The sequence below is a fragment of the Rattus rattus genome, chromosome 8 (genome assembly GCF_011064425.1).
Source record: "Rattus rattus isolate New Zealand chromosome 8, Rrattus_CSIRO_v1, whole genome shotgun sequence".
NCBI lineage: Eukaryota > Metazoa > Chordata > Mammalia > Rodentia > Muridae > Rattus > Rattus rattus.
The window spans coordinates 32,396,113-32,419,787 of NC_046161.1; the positions used below are offsets into that span (position 1 = coordinate 32,396,113).

General features: G+C 36.8%; 1 protein-coding gene across 1 annotated transcript; it reads left to right on the forward strand.

The window, feature by feature from the left end:
* The first annotated feature begins 7,013 nt into the window (after window positions 1-7,013).
* On the forward strand, window positions 7,014-7,976 carry LOC116907055 (olfactory receptor 8B3-like). The gene has a single exon (XM_032910009.1). It carries the CDS (start codon window positions 7,044-7,046, stop codon window positions 7,974-7,976), a length of 933 nt encoding a protein of 310 aa, XP_032765900.1. The 5' UTR covers window positions 7,014-7,043.
* The last annotated feature ends 15,699 nt before the right edge of the window (window positions 7,977-23,675 follow it).

Below are 23,675 nucleotides of genomic sequence, written 5' to 3' on the forward strand. Positions count from 1 at the left end.
TAAATAGTGGTTATTTATTTTGACTTCTTCCTTTCCAATTTGTATCCCTTTAACCTCATTTTATTGTCTGATTGCTTGGTCTAGGTCTTCAAGTATTATATTGAATTAATAGGAAAAGATTGAGGAGCCTTGTCTCGTTCCTAATTTAATGGAATTGCTTCAAGTTTCTCTCCATTAAGATTGATATTGGTTACTGGTTTGCTGTATATTGCTTTTACTATATGGAAGTATGCGTCTTGATTTCCTGATCTTTCCAAGACTTTTAACATGAAGGGGTGTTGAATTCTGTCAAATGATTTCTCAACATCTAATGAAATGATCATGTGGTTTTTTTATTTGAGTTTGTTTACAAGTGAATTATGTTGTTGGATTTCCATATATTGAACCATCCCTACATGCCTGGGATGAAGCCTAATTGATAATAATGGATGGTCATTTTGATGTGTTCTTGGATTCAGTTTGTGAGAACTTAATTGAATATCTTTCTACTCTGTAAATATTTAAGTATAAGACAACAATAAGAATTGTAAAAGAGTTCATTAAGTAATTATTTTACAAATCGAAACTGTATAAATTATTAATAAAGCTATGGTAGCTGAAATATAATAGACTTTAAAAGGTCGGGGTTGGGGATTTGGCTCAGTGGTAGAGTGCTTGCCTAGCAAGCGCAAGACCCTGGGTTCGGTCCCCAGCTCCAAAAAAAAAAAAGGTCTTAATCCCTAGAATCAAGATTTGAAAAGGTGATTTACTATTTTGGTTTGACTGCAAGGATCATTACCTAAGTGCCTACAAATCACAGAAAGCCCACAGTCTAAATTCCTTTCTATGTCTTTCATTTGTGTTTTCAACATGTTCATATTTTTCTGCTGAGTCTGGCTTGGCCATGTGGGGCACAGTAAGATGTGATTTCCTGCTACTGGAGCAGAGGAAACAGGACCAGATCCTCCATAAGTGTTGAGGGTTGCTGTGGGTCTAAGTCTTGTTTATTTAATTTTGTACACATCTTCATGTTTATCCTTTGAGAAATGTCCTCTTTGTCAAGGTTAATGACTTCATGATAATCAGGGACAGCAGAGTCCAGGAGTCAACCTTAAGGACAGACCTTAAGTTTGTGGGAAAGAATGCTGAAAGCATGAGTTCAAAAATATATTATTTCCTCTACATCAAACCAGATACACTCAAACTAATAGAAGAAACAGTGGGGAAGTGTCTCCACACATGGGAACTAGGGAAAATTTCCTGAACAAAACAACAATGGATTATGCTCTAAGATCAAGAATCGACAAATGGGACCTCACAAAACTTCAGAACATCTGTAAGGCAAAGGACACTGTCATTAGGGTAAAATGGCAACCAACAGACTGGGAAAATATCTTTACCAATCCTATGTCTGATAGAGGGCTAATATCCAAAATATACAAAGAACTAAAAAAGGTAGACTCCACAGAGCCAAATAACTCTATTAAAAATTGGGTACAGAGTGAAACAAAAAAATTCTCAGCTGAGGAATATTGAATGGCTGAGAAGCACCTAAAAATGTTCAAACTCCTTATTCATCAGGGAAATGCAAATCAAAACAACCTTGAGATTCCACCTCACTCAGTCAGAATGTCTAACATCAAAATTTCAGGCAACAGCAGATGCTGGCAAGGATGTGGAGAAAGAGGAACATTCCTCCATTGTTGGGGGGATTGCAAACTGGTACAACCATTCTAGAAATCAGTCTGGAGGTTCCTCAGAAAATTGGACATTGCACTACCTGAGAACATTGCTATACCTCTCCAGGGCATATACCCAAAAGATGCTCCAACATACAACAAAGACACATGCTCCACTATGTTCATAGCAGTCTTATTTATAATAGTCTGAAACTGGAAAGAACCCAGATGTCCTTCAACAGAGGAATGGATACAGAAAAAGTGGTACATTTACACAATGGAGTACTACTCAGCTATCAAAAACAATGACTTCATGAAATTCAGAGGCAAATGGAATGAACTAGAAAACATCATCCTGAGTAAGGTAATCCAATCACAGAAAAACACACATAGTATGCACTCACTAATAAGTGGATATTAGCCCAAAAACTCAAATTACCCTAGATGCAATCCACAGAGCACATGAAGCTGAAGAAGAAGAATGACCAAAATGCGGATTCTTCACTCCTTCTTAAAAACGGGAACAAAAATATCCATAGGAGGGAATATGAAGGCAAAGTTTAGAGCAGAGACTGAAGGAATGGCCATTCAGAGCCTGCCCCACATGTGGACAATATATATATACAACCACCAAAACTAAAAAAGATTGATGAAATCTATGAAGTACATGCTGACAGGAACCGGATAAAGATCTCTCCTGAGAGATAAAGCCAAAACATGTCAAATACAGAGGCAAATGCTAGCAGCAAAACACTGAACTGAGAATGAGACCCCTGTTGGAAGAATCAGAGAAAGGATTGAAAGAGCCGAAGGGGCTTACAACCCCATAAGAACAACAATGCCAATCAACCAGAGCTTCCAGTAATTAAACCACTATGCAAAGACTATGCAAGGACTGACCCATTGCTCCAACTGCATATGTAGCAAAGGATGGCCTTGGTGGGCATCAATGAAAGGAGAAGCCCTTGCTCCTGCCAAGGTTGGAACCCCAGTGTACAGCATCGTCGTGGGGGTGGAGGGAGGCAGTAAGGGGGGTAGATGTGGAGGGGAACACCCTTATAGAGGAAAGGGAGGAGGAGGGGATGGGGGCTTATGGACAGGAAACCGGGAAAGGGAATAACATTTGAAATATAATTAAAGAAATATATATATATATATATATATATATAAAATGTAATTAAAGATATATAGATATATATATATATATTCTCAACTATGGAAAATACAAGGATGCAATATAAGTTGTATAAGGAGCTTCACAGATCTTTAAAAAAAGGAAGCTGTCCTATGAGCTAGCTTGACGGAAAGATACTAAGAAAATTCAGAGAGTGATGATGACAAGGCTCGATCCCACCCAGATAAGTTGTTTTGCTGGTGTTTATGGTTTCAAAGGCACATAGATTTCTGAATTAAAGGTCAGCCCGGGACAGAGCTAATTTTGGTCGAAGTATGGTCAGAAAAGTAATTTTAGGGTGGTATCTCATCCCAGTATTTTATTGTCTATGCCTGTGCTTGATGTCTCTTTCTAAAATTTAAAGGCCTGAGTTATGGGATGCTGATTTATGGGATAATCAAAGGGTATTCTGAGGTAATAACTGAAGTAATATATAAAATAAAAACTGAAATATTGATCTGCAAGAGTTGAGCTATCCAGAGAGTCTTTAGAATACCAGGGAAAGAGCAGAACATACAGAAGAGTATGAAAAGCTGTCTAGAGAAGAAAAACACACACACACACACACACACACACACACACACACACACACACACACACGGAGAGAGAGAGAGAGAGAGAGAGAGAGAGAGAGAGAGAGAGAGAGAGAGAGAGACAGAGACAGAGACACACAGAGAGAACAGAGAACACTATGGAAATCCGTCTTGAGCAGAATATCAGCCGTCTACTTGAAAGTACCATTTGACTTTGAGTTCCTTGTTTCTCCTCACCCTAATATGCTTTCTCTAAGAACCTTTATCCAATCAGAGGCCGGTCCTTGGCATTTTTAGAAGGTGAGACTTGATGCTCAGAATGCATATGTTTATAAGTAGACCTATAATCTTAATAGATATAAAAGGGCCAACCCATCTCTACAACCAGAAATTGAGTATATGGTTCACTAAATTCAAATTATACATTCTCCAGATTTTTGCAGAAACACAATAGCCATTCTTATTACCATACAGTGATAACCATTTGATTCAATTTTTAATTTATTGCTTTCGATTTGTGTTTTGAGGTACATTTTATCAGTATCTAGCCTAGGATTTGCTGGAAGTTTCTTATGTACCTGGAAATAAAAACTACTTCATGGCTGGAGAGATGTCTCAGCTGTTAATAGCATTGACTGCTCTTCCAGAGGTCCTGAGTTCAAACCCAAGCAACCACATGGTGGCTCGTAACAATCTATGCCCTCTTCTGGTGTGTCTGAAGACAGTTATTGTATACCTATTAAATAAACTCATAAGTATTTAAATTATATATATATCTGCTTGATGGTGTTACAGGAACCTGTTAATTCTCCTGGCCTGGTACAAGTTTTAATAGATTTTACTGAATATGTTGAGATATTGGAAGAACACATCATCCCTAAGTAACACGGGAACATTCATGTTTTTAAAAAAAAGTAAATCAAGATCACAAGTTAGTAACAATATTCCAATTATCATTTCTTCTGAAACTGAAACTATATTACAAATATGTGTCCAAATTAATCACATGAAAACTATAATACAAGTGTATTATCTATTCCAGATAAGTATGATTAGGCTTAATGGGCACATTTCCAGCATGTTGTTCTGGGTCTAGTTATCATAACACCAGCTATACAACAATATAGCCTATACATTTAATTTAGACATACTTTCAATTTATTTTATTTTCAATTTATGGTGAATTCATCTAGACAAAGACTAAATCCATGAGCACTGTTTACTTACATGTAAGATTTCACTATTTTGGATTTGCCAGGCATTGCCTTTTGTATTTTACTTTTCTTTTCCAAAATTATTCACCATAAATATTTGATGAAGCATATATTTTATTTACCATGCTTGTTTTAGTGGATCCTGGTTAAAGATTTGTTAACATCCTCTCTCCATCTATTACATTATGAATTCAAGTTGCAATTCCACAATCCCTTTACTTCCAAAATTTTCAATAAAGTATATAAAAAATGATGGCATGGATTGTAAAATATTAGGTTTAAGGACTAAGAGATTTTGATGTTTAAATGTTAATTTCAAGAAATGTTAAAATCAGAGCAAATACAACATTTAAAATTAATTTTGGATGGCTGGGGAAAGTACTTTTATGTTTGAACTCTAGTAAAAACACATGAGTTCTTAGTATTCATGTCCAGATCAACAAACAAAATAACACAAATTAAAAATGATTTGAGAGATGTATCAGGGGAGATGACAATTGAAGTGTTACTATACTCCATGAACAATTTTTACAAACTTAAAAGAATTGAAACCATAGAAAAATCTAAGAAACAAATAATGGCTATTTCTAATGAAGGTAATTAGAAAATGTGAGTTTAATTTTGGATCAAGTCCCTGGGGATATACAATCCCCAAAGGCTGGCTCAGGCATGGTTGAATCTCTGAGGCACTAAGGATACTTCATGGTCTAGCATATACAAGCAATCTTGTCAGTGCCTTTTAATAGCTATCTTCGGTCTCTTTGAAGAGCCAAAGAAAGCTTTGGGCATATTCTGATTACCTTAGGAAATTAAACCTGCGAGAAACTGGAGTTTCAAAAAACAAATATGATAAAAGAAAATTGGCTTGTTTTTCTTGTATTTTATTGGCATAAGAAGTAACACTACAAACAATGGGCAATAATTAAGAAAGGTGTAAGGAGAATGCAAGAAAACAAATTTGTTCAGCATTCTCATAGAATCAAAGCAAAGATTCAGATCCTGGTACTGAATTTCTAAGACTAAAACAGTAAGTAATAATGACAACGGGCCAACACATTTTTCTCTACTAAGAAAGGTAAGTTTTAAAATCTATTCAGATTAGTATATATATATATATATACATATATATACATATATACATATGTATATACATATGTATATATACATATATATATATAATTTTGTTGAGTTACTTCTAATGTGCAAAATAAGGTATCTATCACATAATTCTTGCTGTTTTGATTAAAATATACATTGTTGAAATAACTCAATCATGAAACTAATTCATGTAAGCTCTTGATATATTTTTGTGTGGTTTTATGCATGTGTCTGAATAAGAAACAATTTTTAAGCAAAGTTGGATATAAAATATAGCATTGTTCATTTTTTTTACCATCACTGAACATTTGAAATCAAGAACCTATTTTTGTTGTATATTTAACATTCTTCCACTTGGCCAAATGTCACCTGTTTAAATTTCCTACTTGTTCCAGCAACCAAAATCCTTCTTTCTCCTCATGTAAATTCAAACATTTCAAATTTAACGTGGAGGAAATAGTATGCAGGGTTCCCCGCAGAGTGTGTTCCCCTTCATTGGTGCCCAGGAGCTTCAGGATAAGACTAGACTAAGGATTCATGCTAGGACCATTTCTCCCTTTGGGGCCATCTAATGATTCAAATGAAATTCAAAAAAAGAATGTCTGAGAAGGGTGCATTGGCAGTACCAAGAGAGTCAGTAGAACTTTAAGTTGCAATGTTTTATTTAGTAAACTGCTTCCTCATGACACCCCTAAAATTCCTTTAGATCATGAGTGTTTCTGAGTACCTTTACTAGTCTTAGATACTGGCTCCTTTCTATGAAAACAATGCTCATGATTTCCACTCCACAGAGTGAAATCTGAGGTCAGTATTAGTTTCCTAGACCTTCTTTCTATATCCAATAAGTAAACAAAAGATCAGAAGAGAAATGAACAAATCTGTCTTATTCTATTCCATTTTGCTTTTCCCTCTTGGTTTTTCAAGCAGTCATGTTAAAATGACAGTGCTTAACTCCGGTGTATACATTACTTGTTATATTATGTGTGTATCTACTTGTGATATTGTGTGTGTGTGTGTGTGTGTGGTGAGTGTGTGTGTGTCTGTGTGTGTGTGGTGAGTGTGTGTGTGTGTGTGTGGGGAGGGGTGTCATTTTTATAACTCTGTAGGTTATGCTGATCTTGCACTCATAGAAGTCTATCTGCTTATGCCTCCCAAGTGCTGAAGTTAGATGCAGTCACTTTATTTACTATATTTAGTATGGAAAAATACCACTTCACGTCTTGGTAACAGCAAAGGTGGGTACAATATTTTCAAGTGGGTCAGTATATTGCCAGTACATTTATCAAAATTATCATAGATTTTCATCAGTTGTACTTTCTTTTCTAAGTTTGAATATTTTTGTCTCTCCAGATTTTCCTGGTGAAGAATGGCTGTGTCAAATGGCTCTTTGGTGTTGGAATTCATTCTCTTGGGGATTACAGAAGAGCCTAAACTCCAAATACCCCTCTTCTTACTTTTTCTAATAATATATGTGGTAACCACATTAGGAAATTTGGCCTTGATAATTCTAATTGCACTGAATTCTCACCTTCACACCCCCATGTACTTTTTTCTCTTTAACTTGTCCCTTATAGACCTCTGTTATTCCTCAGTGATTACACCCAAAATGCTTATGAACTTCATACTAAAGAAGAATGTTATCTCTTATATGGGGTGCATGACCCAGCTCTACTTCTTTTGCTTTTTTGCCATATCTGAATATTATACACTAACATCAATGGCCTATGATCGCTATGTGGCTATCTGTAATCCACTCTCATATACCATCGCTATGTCCCCTAAGGTGTGCTCCTATCTTATGCTTGGTTCATATTTGATGGGACTTTTGGGTGCCACGATCCACACTGGTTGCATGCTTCGACTGACCTTCTGTGACGGTAACACCATCAATCACTATTTCTGTGACCTCCTACCTTTACTGCAGCTCTCCTGTACCAGCACTTATGTCAATGAAATAGAACTGTTCATTGTAGCAGTAAAAGATATTATTGTTCCAACTGCCATCATTCTTACTTCTTATGGCTTCATTCTTCGCAGCATATTCCAAGTGAGGTCCACAGAGAGCAGATACAAAGCCTTCAGTACCTGCAGTTCTCATATATTTGCTGTTTCTCTGTTTTTCGGATCAAGCACATTTATGTATCTTCAGCCCTCCTCAGCAGGGTCTATGGATGAGGGAAAAATTTCTTCCATCTTTTATACTATTGTGGTTCCCATGATGAATCCTTTAATCTACAGCTTCAGGAACAAAGATGTTAAAGATGCCCTGAGAAAAACCCTAAGTAGGAGAATGTATTGATCAAAATTCAATTTAACATTTTTCTGCAGTTAAACAACAAAGAAATTCTCAGTGGGTGCTTCTTTTTCAGTGTACCTTTTTTGTCATATTTCTTTTTATTAGTTTTTATTTTTATTTTATTTATTTATATTTCAAATATTATCCTATTTTCCAGTTTCCCTTCCACTAGCCCTCTATCTTCTCCTTCCTTCCCCTGCCTCTATGAGGGTGCTCCCCCACCTGCCCACCAGCTCCTGCCTCAGCAGCCTTGTATCCCCTATCCTGGGTCATTAAGCCTCCACAGAACCAAGGGACCCCCTCCCAGTGATGCCAGATAGGGCAATCCTCTGCTACATATCCAGCTGTAGCTATTGGTACCCCCTGTGTACTCTTTGGTTGGTGGTTTTGTCCCTGGAAGCTCTGGGGGATCTGTTTGGTTCTCATATTTCTTTCTGCCGTGTGTTCATAAGTTTGAAGTTATATTGTTTATATGTCCTTCATTTTTGATATATGCTTTATTATCATTATATGTTATCCTATAATATAGAGAATACTTTTTCTATCTTTAAAAATAAACCTGGGCTGCCAGCATTCCTTTGTGAACACCAGTTGTCTGCCACCAGAAATGAAATATGAATCTTACAAAATTCCTGTGACTTTTCCTTTCTACCCTGGACATAAATATATCACTTTCAAATGTTGTCAGTTGATACATATAATTATTAGTGTATTGAGTGTTTTAGGTGTAACGACTCTATCACACACTCATTTTTCAAGGTCTGGAAAGTTTAAAAAAAATTGAGTTGATTTAGTTAGCCATTTGATCTAAATATATTTAGGTTTTCTTTTCAAAAGCAGATAGAAAAGTCTGGGACACTTCACAGTTGGCAATTTCATAATCTTTCTGTTTTTTTTCTCCTTTTGTGAATGGTAATATAAAATATAAAGATAATATGATTATATTGAAGCTATTCCATCTGAGAGTTTAGTTAAGATCACAATTCATCTTTGGCAAGATTATTAGGAAACATAACTAAAATATCTATCAGGAATGCTAAAGACATAAAGACAGAAAATTTAGGACACCTTTGGAATGTGTGATAAACAGGCAGCTATGATTATCTCTTTGACTATCGGAGTACTGAAAGAATAGATTCCAATAAATGTTTATTTCTCTAGGCATCTCCTACTGGTAAAAGAAAAGATAAAAGTACTGGGGACAATTTATCTGCCAGAAGAGAAACTTGTCATTAACAACATGTAGTGATGGATAGGATGACACTTTGTGCAGATATACATGCCTCTTGCCTTTTATTTAAACCTTATCTTCAAGTGAAGTTCCCCTGAAAATGGACATGTGGGGCAAATGTCACCAAAACTCTTTGTCCATCTTTTGCCTCACTGGATGATCTTTATATTCTGCTTGTCACTATTAATCTGACTTTTTGTTTCGTTAATTTTGAGATGGTATTTTAAATACCACATGTTTCACTTCCCTTTCCTTCCTACAAACCTTCTCAAAACCTTTCTGTGCTCTCCTTCAAATTCAAATTCATGTACTCTTTATTCAGCTATTTTTATTGTATTATATATATATATATATGCTATTTTAATTGAGTTTTGGAGGATAGATGGCTGTACCTGATTTGTTGCTTCATAGGCAGTGAAGCCAAGTCCATTAACAGAGATGAATATTGCATCATGAAGATACAAAGATGGTTTCCTAATGAAACTCTCAATTTGATTAATTGAACTCTTGAAAGTGATTCTCTACTAAGAGTTAGTATTGGAGCCACCATGACTAGGTGTCATCTGTTAAAAGCCTGGTAACATGAGTAAACTGCGGTGGATGCTAAAAATGGACTCTGATGACAATGACTCATCTTTCGTAAGACACCAGACTCCTACAGTATGAAGAAATTTGACCACAACTGACAAAACAAACAAAAATGTTGGCCAACATATGCAGAAAGGAGAAAGCTCATTCCCTGTTGGTTAAATTCCAAGCTCACAACTGGTACACTTAGAATACTTACAAACTTATCAACCATCATTTTACAATTTCAGAGTTTATCATTTCCAATCAGATACATTTTAGATTAATTTGAAGACAATTATCCAACTCACTATGAACCTGAGGTAAAGTTCATTTACACTGAATAGGAATTCAATACTTATTGTTTTAAAACCAGAATAAAATTCTGATACAGGACAATATGATAATTTGTTCTTTCAGTCATTAAATGATCATACTTGGGTTAAATTTATGCTTCAGGCATTAAGATTGATGGTCTTGTAAACATTGCTCCTTTTATATTAAAATTCTTAGTTTATTGCTACATCATGTGATATCTCCATTTCTACCTATTTACAGAACTACTGGATTTTTTTCACAAAGCTGTAACATTGGCTTTTCAAAAATATCTGGACCATTTTTATTTCCATATCTTAACAAATAAAGAGTTTAGATCCATAACTAGTACTGAAGTAACAGTGGCAGTTAAAAATCTCATGGCTGAACAAAAGAACAGAACTAGGCAAATTCAGTGCAGAATTCTTCCAGAAAGTCAAAGAAAATAACATAATGTGTCTCAAATCATTTCACAAAAATGATACTAAAGGAACATTTCTAAATTCTTTTTATGAAGCCCAATTGTTACCCTGACACCCAAATCACAATGTGTCAACAAAATGGAATATTATACACCAATATTCTTCATGAACATAGATACAAATAAACTCACTAAAATACATGAAAACCAAATTCAAGAACACATAAAAAATTATCAACTATAATCATGTTGACACCATACCAGAGATTCAGGGATGGTTCCACCTACATTAATCAATGAACACAATGCACCATACAAACCAAACAGACTAAAAGCAAAGCAAATCACCAACCAAAACAACAAAAGAAATGTGACCATCTCATTAAATATAGAAAAGACCTTTGACAAAATCCCATGTCTCTTCATGATAAAAGTCCTGGATAAACTAGTATGTAATGCACAAAACAAACATGATAAAGGAAATCTGTAGAAAGCACACAGCCAATAAAATCCTAAAATTAAGAAAAATCACACTAAAATCAAGACAAAGTTATCAACTTCTTCCATACCTATCAAATACACTATTTAAAATCATATCAATAAAGCAACTGAAGGAGATTAAGGTCACACAATTAGGAGAAACAGAAGCCAAAATATATTTTCAGATAATATTTTGTAGATAGGAGACCCCAAAGACTCCGCAAGATACTTTCATATCTGATAAATATTTTCAGAATACAAAATTAACACAAACACTACAGAGAGAGAGAGAGAGAGAGAGAGAGAGAGAGAGAGAGAGAGAGAGAGAGAGAGAGAGAGAACATCATATGTACAAATGACAAACTAAAGAAATCAGGGAAATGTGACCTTTCACTATAACTCCCCAATATATCTTGGGATAATTCTAACTAAGCAAGAGACAGACACAGTACATATAATATAAACTTTAAGATATTGAAGAAAGAAACCTAAGTTGTAATAAAAAGATGAAAAGGCCATCCATGCACATGAATCAGTAGGATTAATATTATGAAAATATCATAAACTGTAGATATGAAACTAATAATCCCCAATGCCTTTTCCTATTATTTATGAGATGTTTTAATGGTGTCAAAAGAAGGGTTTCTCCAACTGTAATCCTCACAATGCAAGCACCTGGGAAGTACTTGGACACACACACTTTGTGGCTCTAATGAATGGTTGCTGAGTAAAATCTTTTGAGGTATGCCTTATTGCACTAAAGTTAAACCAGTTTCCAATACTTTCTGAAAGAGAGTGGAAGGTGAAGTCTACAACAAGGTTTTTGTCATAACAGCATGAGTATTGATGAACAATATGCACCAAACCCATTTATTCTGTAGAGGAGGCTAAAAATAAACAGAACATAGAACATAACTTTGTATTCAATAATTAACCCATGTGGAAAGAATCAATACTTTAAAAGAAAAAGGTCCATATTCATGCCTTGTCTTCAACCCTCCAGATCTAGACCAGGATCCATATCCAATTTCTCGTCCCAGTCTAGCTAGCCCTACCTGAACTACAACTAACGTCTAGTCTTCTATCAGAGCCCTTCCTACCTAAAGTCAGGTCCTTTCTGAACTGCACTCAACCTCACTCCACACTTCCAATTTCATTCACCGAGGTCTGCTCAGGTGAGTCTTTTTTAACTCCCTATCCAATTCTGTTTCCCAACTCTACATATCTAACTTTCGAAAAGTCCCACATCCAGTACTCCAACCTAGTCTTGACCACCCCAAGTTGTACCACAGATAACCTTTAATATTCTCCCAGGATCTTCACTACCTTTCTCCCAACCCATAGGCACATTCCACACTAGATTCAACCTTTCCATTCAGCCAGATCAATTCCCACATCTAGGTTTGGACTTAATTTGGTTCGTCAGATACACTAATTCTGTTGCCTCTGCCTACCTGACTTCATTCCACCCAAGCCGTTTCCAATCTCTAGGCCCAACCTGCACAAATATTGTTTCGGCTAAATAACTTGCTGTGTCTAGATCAGAGTTATAGCTAATAAAATAAGTCAATTAAACCAGATCTCATCCCCAAAATACAAATATGAGTCGTTAGTCTTATCACACATTTGAAGCAAGCTGATAACAGACACAGCACTTCCCTGTGCCTGTTAAGAGAGATATCTGAAGTGATAGTTGCGGAGTGAACAGGCTTCAAGGCTAATGCTTGAGTATTGTGAAAGGAAAAATTCTATTAGAGTTCTAGTCCCTGAATATAAAACATTTTTCTCAGGATGGCTAGTCAATGGATGTGTGCTACTTCCCTTCAGTGAGAAAGTTGTTGCAGATTTCATGTTTATGCATGAATGATTAATGCACACAAATGCATTTGTAAGCTAGTGCAGAAAAAAGCAAGAATATAAACAAAACAAGCAAAAAATCCAGATGTGGTGGAGCACACACCTTTAATCTCAGTCCTCAAGATGAAGAGACTGCAAATCACTGCAAGTTTCATACCAGCCTGTTCTACATACACTGCATTACACGTCAGCCAGGACTACACAGTGAAACTGTCTCAGAAGCATTCAAAGAAGGCAGCATCTGAATACGAGATTCTAAAACTTGGTTTTCTAATAATAAATTCATTCTTTGAAATGGGGAAGCGTGATGCAGAACAGTTAGCAAAACAAACTCTAGAAAATGGATGAGTGGTGTTCAGCGTGTGAGATCGCAGGAAATTTGTGTGGTCACAGTGTCAGTTCTTTGCTGGGAGGAGCTGTTCCTCACGTTTCTATTTCTGCATTACAGATCTCCTTACAAGTAGGAACCAGGGACTATCTTTTAGATATATTCATTTTATTAAGGTAATTTAGTTTAGAGATCACAATCAGAAACGTCTGTCAATACACATAATTTTAAAAGGCTTGATACCCAAAATATTGAAACTATCAAATCATACTAACCAAAAATGTTTCCTCGGTAAGATGAATAAATCTCACCTGAAAATAGGAATGTTCCAGATCCACAAAGAAGGCTTTGAAGGGGTTTAACTCTGCTTAGAAGTATTATGTTAGGGATTGGTTCTAATGCTTTGTCTTAACTAAGCTTCCAAAATTACACAGGAATCTGCATATCCAGACACTGAGGTACCTGTTCCCATTTGGTTTTCGATTAATCAGTAAAGTTACTAATAACCAATGGTTGGTCAGGGAGATGGATGCAGGACTTTTGAATTTCTGAGACAAGGGATGAAAGGAAGAGAAAGGAGCAGAATCATCATGATATGGACGCAGAAAGATTAGACTTAAGAGTCCTCTTAGACATCTAAGATATAGGGAAGTGGTCCCAGGGCTCACTCCCCTGATTGGGTCTGGGGTAGAAGAGATGAACAATAAATTTAGCAAATATTAATTAAGGAATATTGGAGGGGAGTGTGTTAGCCATGTGGAGGTTCAGGAGTAGCCCAACCATTTAGCTAGTTAAGGAATATTAAAAATAATGCACTGTGTGTATATCGAGCACTTGGGCAGGTGCAGAGTTATTCTGGGTGCCCTCTAGGAGCTTCCAGAGACATTTGAAGATTTACTTCTACAGATGGCTACAGTGAAGATCATGCTATGCACTTAATCTAGAGACAGATTTGCCAAGACTGGTGAAATAATAAAGGAATTACAGATTGCAACCTAGTGGTCACATGCCATTGTAGTCAACACATAACATTGTAACAAAACTTAGGAAAAAAAGAGTGTCCTTTTTTTTGGTACAGAGATTATTAGCATTTAGAAGTTAATTACAGGTTCATAGAGCTTATAAATAAAATTGTTTAACTCAACCTGTGGCTCTATTCTAAAAAAAAATTACCTCCAATCTAAAAATGTGCATATACATGAAAATTTGTGTGTGATTGGTTAATGCATGAATGACTAGAAACACTGAACAAGTGCTTCTATTCAAGCATTTTGAGCCATCCAAGTATCCACTCCCTGATACCTGGACAGGAAGGATGTAACTGAGCCGTGGAATAGAGAGTTTTTCTGTAGGGAAGAAGCCTGCTGTTCTGTGATATATCATTGCTTCCAATGCCCTGAAGCCTCCCAACAGGATGCAACCAGAGAGGGTCATACATTGTGTGGCAACACGTACAGGAAATGTCGGGAACAGCTTCATAGAGATGGAAGAAGCTTAGGAAGTGTCTTTGTAACATCTTCTTCCACTGAGGTCCAACCATGTAGTCCAGTTAGTGTAAGGGGACCCAAGGGCAAGCAACTAAATCAGACGAGCCTCAAATTCAAATGTAAGGGCATCTATGTGAAGACCAAACTGCGTATCTGTTGTATATGATTAGGAGGCTTACATCCAGCCCCTGCATGCTTTTTGATTGGTAATTCTGACTCTGTGAGCCTCATGGGTCCAGGTTAGTAGATTCTATAGGTCTTGTGAGACCAGTTCTCCCAGTTTTATCTCTTATTCTTCCACAAGACTGCCAGAACACTGCTTGATGTTTGGCTATGGGTCCCTATATATGCTTTCATCTGCTACTCAATGAAGCCTCTCCATACCCAGTTGTGTTAGCATCCAGAATGGGAAAAGATCACCAGCCATACATCTGACAGAGGACTAATATTCAAAATTTGTAATGACCTCAAGAAATTGGATACCAACAAACCAAATAAACCAATTGAAAAATGAGGTCCAGAGCAAAATAGAATTCTCCACAGAGGAATCTCTAATGGCCAAGCAGCAGTGAAATTAAAGCAAAACAACTCTATAATTCCACTTTACATCCATCAAAATGTCTAAGATCAAAAACTCAAGTGACAACTTATGCTGGTGAGGATGTAGAGCAAAAGGAACATTCCTCTATTTCTGGTAGATGTGCAAACTGGTATAACCACTTTGGAAATCCATTTGGCAGTTGATTTTAAAACTCAACTTGGGGGAATATTTCTACACCAAGACCCAGCTATACCATTCTTGGGTATACCAAGATGTCCCACTGTACAAGGACACTCCCTCAAATATGTTCATAGCAGCTTTACTTGTAATCGCCAGAAACTGTAAACGTCCCAGATGCCCTTCAACTGAAGAATGTATAAAGAAAATGTGGTACATCTACACAATGGAATACCAGTCAGCTACTAGAAACAAGGATGTCATGAAAGTTGTAGTCAAGTGGATGGAACTAGAAAACATCATCCTGAGTGAGGCAACTGAAATTCATGATACACAGGTTATATACTCATTTATAAGTGAACATTAGTCATAACATATAGGATAGCCATGCTATAGTCCACAGACCCAAAGAAACTAGAGGAATTATAGGACAGGTCTGGGAGTGAGAATGGCAATCGATATCTCTGGCAGTAAGTGTAGACATGAAACAGAAGTGGTTTTGTGGAGTCTGTGGGGGTAATCCTACAGGAGACTCCTACTAGTAGGAGACATAGAGACTGCAGTAGTTACCTCCTGTAGCCAGGTGGGACTACCAGTAATAGTATCAGACTATCAATCTATGCATAAAATCTTCAAACCAACACTTGTCCTGCCTACGATACGCTCAGGAATAAAGATGGAGCAGAGATATAGGGAATGACCAACCAATCAGTGACTCAACTTGAAACACATCCCATGTAAGATAGCCAGTCCCTATCACTCTTAATGATACAATGTCATGAATGCAAACAGAAGTGTAGCCTTTTCTCTCTTTGTTGCTTTTTACGAGACTCAATAAATGCTGATCCTACCACGGAAGCTCCATTATCTTGTCCAGAGTCTGTGGCTTTGACATCAGTTGGGGATTTCCGATCAAACTTTGGTGACCAGCTTTTGTCTAAAGTCAGTTCTGGCATATTCTCTAAAGGCATCTGCTTACTCTTTTCTGAAAACTGCCTGCATATTTGCATGACTTTGGCAATGTAGGAAATTTCAAAAATTCTCTCCTGTATCTTAACCTACGGCACCTCTTAGAAAGAAATATTCATTAGCAAAATACCAAAATTATTTCATGGAACAAAGTTTTCTTTGTTGATCTGTTAACACAGCTGTTAAAGTAGATATGCAGTGGGTGGCACATACTGTCTCTATGATATAATCTGTTCTTCTATATTCAAACCATCATGAGATCATGATGACAATCAGAATAATATTTCCACCATATCCCAAAGCCATGTAAATTCATGTTTTCTGTTTACTTGCTTTATTTTTTGTATTCTAAATGTTTACTGTGAGAACTATTTCTTTAATTTTTGAGTAAAAATATCACATTGTTAATTACACAAATTATACCATAGAATATCATCTTTATAAGGTATCCATTCAATACTAATACATAATTCTACTCATTGAACAACTTCTTAATGTGTCCATATCTCTCATCATGTGATCAACATTCTGTTCTCCACTTGAACCAGGCAAATTCTGTTTGCTTGCTTGCTATGTTATTGTTTACAAGTAGAATCATTCAGTGTTTCTCTGTTCATTGATAGACATTTCACATTTCACCTTGAGCACTGACCTCTTTGTTTATCCAGTTATTTTCAAAGAAGATTTTTTTCCAAAAAAAAAAAAAGAAATCAAAATTGTACTCTTCCAAAACAACTTAGTAATGTCTCATGACAATGACAGGATTGCTGAGGCTCATGTAGATTTTGGTTTCATTTTTATCTTACTAGGTTAATATAATGAAATAGTTCTGTATTAGCTATAGGATCTTTGCTAAATCTAGACAGTAAACTTATAAACATTAAATAGTTTATTTTTGTTTAACTCACAGAAATGTATTTCATAGTTCTAGGTACCCAGCACCCAGCAGGGCATCTAATATTAGTTCTAGAATTATAAATACTGTTCTAGGATATTCATTTCTCCTGATCTTGACAAAAGCATTTGGCATTATTAGAATAGGGATAATGAGATCTTTACCAATGTTACATCCAACAGAGGGCTAATATCCAATATAAACAAAGAACGCAAGAAGGTAGACTCCAAGGAATCAAATAACCCTATTAAAAATGGGGCACAGAGCTAAAAAAAAAATTCTCAACTGAGGAATATTGAATGGCTGAGAAGCACATAAAGAAATGTTCAACTTCCTTAGTCATCAGGGAAATGCAAATGAAAACAACCATGAGATTCCACCTCACAACAATCAGAATGGCTAAGATCAAAAACTCAGGTGAGAATAGATGCTGGTGAGGATGTGGAGAAATAGGAACGCTCCTCCATTGTTATAGGGATTTAAGGCTGGTACAACCAATCTGAAAATCAGTTTGGAGGTTCATCAGAAAATTGGACATAGTACTACCTGAAGACCCAGATATACCACTCCTGAGCATATACCCAAAAGATGCTCCAACATATAACAAGGACACATGTTCCACTATGCTCATACAGCCTTATTTATAATGGCCAGAAGCTGGAAAGAACCCAGATGTCACTCAACAGAGGAATGGATACAGAAAATGTACATTTCCACAATGGAGCACTACTCAGCTATGAAAAACAATGACTTCATGAAATTCATAGGCAAATGGAATGAACTAGAAAATATCATCATGAGTGAGGTAACCCAATCACAAAAACATCAATGAACTAAGAACGGGGTTCCCATTGTAGGAGTTAGAGAAAAGACTGAAGGAGCTAAAGGGGCTTGCAACTCCATAAGAATAATACCAACCATCCAGAGCCCTCAGGGACTAAAACACCATCCAAAGAGTACATATGCACAGAGCCATGGCTCTAGCAGCTTATTTAGTAGAAGATGGCCTTGTTGGGCACCAATGAGAGGAGAATTCTTTGTCTTGCCAAGGCTGAACACTCCAGTGTAGGGGAATGTCAGCGTGGGGTGGGAAGGGATAGGTTGATGGATGGGGGAACACCTTCATAGAAGAAGGGGGAGGCAGGATGGAATGGGGGTTTATGAATGGGAAAACAGGAAAGGGGATAACATTTGAAATGTAAATAAATAAAAAATCCAATAAAATTTTATTTAGATATGGGTGTGGTTTGGCATGAAGAAATATTTCATGTTTGCAGGCAGAAATGTCATCTGGATGTGGAGGTTAGAAAGAGATAGTCAGGCAGACAAAGGATACATGTTATGATAGACATGTCCACAGAGGAACACAGCTGCTATGGGACTAGTGGCAGATGGTCAAGGAAGCATTCCTAAGAGTCCATTAGAATAAATACTATTAAATTAGTAAAATATTGAAACTTTGGAAGTAATAGGGCACTAGATTTTTTAATCTTAAAAATATATCAATATACAAAAATCTTCAAAGAGTACAAATAGGCTTAAAAGATGCATTAAAACTACCAACATAGTACCTGCACCAGGGCTGATCCATATGTCTTCCCCTCTCCTCTCAACACCACAAATCTGCGAGTCTCCCATGAGACCTACTATAGCCAGGGCAGCAGGTAAGACATCTCCCTAAATAATCACAGTACCTGGGACCCCTGAGGAGCCCAGCAGATGAAGGACCACACTGCCCCTCTCAAACCATATATCCATTCCTATCTGTACCTCTACTGGGACAGATCTGCATGTCTGCTCCTCTCAACAGCCCACAGTCTTCCGGTCTCCCAGGAGATTGGCTGTAGCCAGGGCCACCAATCTCCCAGGAGATCTACTTCAAGCAGAGATAACAAAGGCAAGTTCCAGACAGAGACACTCAGGCTAGCTAACCCCAGAGATAACCAGATGGCAAAAGGCAGGCATCAAATCATAAGAAACAGAAGCCAATATCCTTTCACACCATCAGAAGCAGCTCTCCCAACACAGTGAACCCTGGATAACCTAAAACACCTGAAAAGCTTGATGCTGACCTAAAATCCCATCTCATGAACATAATAGAGACTTGTAAGGGGTATAAAAATAACTCAAAGAAATGAAGGAAAATACAGTTAAACAGGTAGGAACCCTTAAAGAGGAAACAAATAAATCCCTCACATAAATACCACAAAATATAATATAACAGGTGAAGGAATTTAACAAAGCGGGTATCGACCTAAAAATGGAAATAGAAACAATGATGAAATCACAAATAGAGGTAACCTTGGAAATGAAAAACCTAGGAAAGAGGTCAGGAGCTACAAATGCAAGCATCACCAACAGAATACAAAAGATAGAAGAGAGAATCTTAGGTATAGAAGATAGCATAGAAGATATTAATACACAGGTCAAATAAAATACAAAGTATAATAAACTCTTAACTCAAAACATCGAGGGAAGTCAGCACATGAAGAAAAGACCAAACCTAAGAATAATAGGAAAAGAAGAAAGTAAAACTTTCCAGCCAGAAAACATATTCAACAAAAGCATAGGAGGAAACTTCTACAACTTAAAGAAACAGATGTCTATAAAAGTATTAAAAAAAAGTCTACAGAACACTAACTCTATTGCACCTGAAAAGAAATTCCTCCTGTCAAATAATATTCAAAACATTAAATGCAGAGAACAGAAAAAGAATATTAAAAGTTTAAAGGAAAATGGCCAAGTAACATGTAAAGGAAACCTATCATAATAATATCAAACTTCTTAACAGTGACCCTAAAAGTCATAAGATACTGTACAGAGGTCATGTAGAGAACAAAACTTATACCCAACAAAACTCTCAACCATAACAAAACCAAAATATTCCTTGACAAAAACAAATTTAAACAATATATATATCTAGTAATTCTGGCCTACAGAGGATTCTAGAAGGAAACTCCAATACAATAAGAGTATTTACAAGAAAGAAAAAAAGAGTAAATAAATCATCTCACAATAAACAAAAAGGAGAAAATCACACACGAATAATACCAGTTCCAACAATAAACACAGGAACTAACAATCATCTGTCTTTAGTGTCTCTCAGCATCAGCAAACTCAACTCAACCCCTCAATAAAAAGGTAGATGGACTGGATATGCAAGCAGAAATCAACATTTTTGTGTATTTAAGAAACACACATCCAAGAAAAGATAGACACTATCTCAGAGTAAAGTCTGGAAAAATGTTTTCCAGAAAAATTGGTTCCAAGAAAGAAGCTGGGGTTGCTGCTCTTCCATCCAATAAAATAGACTTTTAAACAAAAGTTATCAAATGAGATGGGGAAGGACACTTCATATACATCAAAGGAAACATCCACCAAGATGAACTCTCAATTCTGAATACATATTTTCCAAAAGCAAAGGCACCCACATTCATTAAAGAAATTTTACTAGAGCTCAAAACGCACACTGAACTTCTCACACAATAATAGTGGAAAACTTCAACACCCCACTCTCATCAATGGACAGGCCATTGAAACAGAAAGTAAACAGAGACACATTGAAACTAATAAAAGTTATGAACCCAAAGTATTTAACAGAAATCTACAGAATATTTCACCCTAAAACAAAAGAATGTACCTTCTTCTCAATACCTCATGGTACCGTCTCCAAAACTGACCATATAGTTGATGACAAAACAAGCCTCAACAGATACTGGAAGATTGAAAAAAAATCATTTCTCCTATCAGATCACAAAGGACTAAGGCTAGACTTCCATAACAACAAAAACAGAAAGCCCACATACACTTGGAAACTGAACAACTCTCTACTTAGTATTGTGGTCAGGGAAAAATAAAGAAAATAAAGACATTCTAGAATTCAATGAAAATGAAGACACAGCATACCCAAAATTATGGGACACAATGAAAACAGAGCTGAGAAGAAAACTTTTAGCACTAAGTGCTTCCATAAAGAAATTGGAGAGATCCTACACTAGAAACTTAACAACATACTTGAAAGCCATAGAGCAAAAAGAAGCAACCACACCCAAGAGGATTACAAGGCAGGATATAATCAAATTCAGACCTGACACCAACCAATTAGAACCAATGAAAATGATACAGAGAATCAACAAAACTATAAGCTGGTTCTTTGAGAAAACCAACAGGATTAATAAACCCTTAGCCAATCTAACTAAAGGACATAGAGACAGTACCAAAATTTACAAAATCAGAAAAGGGAGACATAAGAAAAGAAATTGAGGAAATTAAAAAAGATAATCAAATCATAGTTCAAAAGCCTTTACTCAACAAAAGTGGAAAGTCTAGATGAAATGTATGACTTTTTAGATAGATACCATGTACCAAAGTTAAATCAGGAGTAAGTAAACTATCTAAACAGTCCTATATTTCCTAAAATATTAGAAGTCACTAAAAATTTCCCAACCAAAAGAAGCCCAGAACTTCAAAGAAGAGCTAACACCAACACTCCTCAACTATTCCATACCACAGAAACAGAAGTAACACTACCTAATTTATTCTATGATGTGGCAAGTTGCTCTGATACCTAATTACTCAAAGACCCAACAAAGAAAGAGAAGTTCAGACTAATTTTGTTTATGAATATCAATGCAAAAATCCTCAATTATATTCTAGCCCACATATCAAAACCATCATTCATTACAATCAAGTAGGCTTCATCTCAGGAATGCAGGTAAGGTTAACTAAATGGAAAGATACTTGAATCAATTCCACTAAAATCAGGAACAAGGCAAGACTGCCACTCTCTCTGTATGAATTCAATATAGTACTTAAAGTTCTAGCCTCAGCAGTAGGACAACAAAATAAGATCAAGGGCATACAAATTGGAAAAGAAGCCAAGGTATCACTATTTGGGGATGATATGATAGTATACATAAGAGACTCCAAAAATCTACCATAGAGTTTCTACAGCTGAGAATCAAGTTCAGCAAGGTGGATGGATATAATATTAACTCGAACAAATAAGTAGTTTTCCTCTACAAAATGATAAACTGACAAAGAAATTAGGGAAACAAAATCTTCCACAATAGTCAAAAATAGTGTAAAATATCTTGGTGTAACTCTTAGCAAGTGACTGAAAGATCTGTATGAAAATAACTACAAATCCCTAAAAAAAGAAATTAAGGAACACCTTAGATGGAAAGATCTTTGCTCATGGATTGGTAGGATTAACATAGTAAAAATGGTCATTTGATCAAAAGCAATCTATAGATTCAATGGAATCACCATTAAGATTCCAATACACATCTTCACAGATATGAAAAGAACAATTCTCAATTTCACGTGGAAAAACAAAAATCCCAGGATAGCAAAAATATTTTTTAACAACAAAAACTTCTGGGGAGAATCACCATCTCTGACCTCAACTCAACTACAGAGCAATAGTGAGAAAAACTGCGTGGTATTGGTACAAAGTCAGGCAGGTTGATCAATGGAATAGAATTGAAGACCCAGAAATAAGCTCAGACACTTATGGACACTTGATCTTTGACAATGAAACCAAAAATATAAAATGGAAAACAGAAAATATTATTAGTAAATGGTGCCAGTCTAACTAAAGGTATCTGTGTACAAAATTAAAGATAGATCCATATTTATCACCTTGCACAAAGCTCAAGTTCAAGAGGATGAAAGAACTCAGTATAAAACCGGACACTCTGGATCTTCCTGGTCGCTGCCGCCGTGGAGAGCCCGTGGGCAGCACCCCGAGAGCGAACTTGAGCCTCGGGACCACAGGTAAGACTAACTTATCTGCTGCAAGGACTTGCCTGGTGGAATCGGAAAACAGAGGCAGAATCCCTAGGACCAGGCACGCCCTGTGTTTACCTGAAGTCCCACACCAAGGATCCCGGGCCCTGCGAAAAAGCTCTCTGCTCCCAGAGCCTGTGGAGACAGACCCACTGCCTGGTCAGGTGGGGCACTCTGAGGCTGCAGAGTGAAGAGACCACCAACACTGCCCACCCCTGCCCACATCCCTGGACCAAGAGGAAACTGTACAAGGCCTCTGGGTTCCTGTGGGGGAGGGCCCAGGAGCAGCAAGAGCCCTGCCTGAGACACCGCCAGAACCTGAAGGAAACAGACCGGATAAACAGTTCTCTGCACCCAAATCCCGTGGGAGGGAGAGCTAAACCTTCAGAGAGGCAGACACGGCTGCAAAACCAGAAGAGACTACTCTCTGCACACATTACTGATTCCAGAGGAAAGCACCAGAAACCATCTGGAACCCTGGTGCACCGAGGATCCTGAAGGGGCGGCGAGATCTTCCTGGTCACTGCTGGGCCAAGGAGAGCCCGTAAGGCACCCCATGAAGCAACTTGAGCCTCGGGACCACAGGTAAGACCAACTTTTCGGTAAAAGTGACCTGCCCAGAACTCAAGGCACAAGTCCACAGG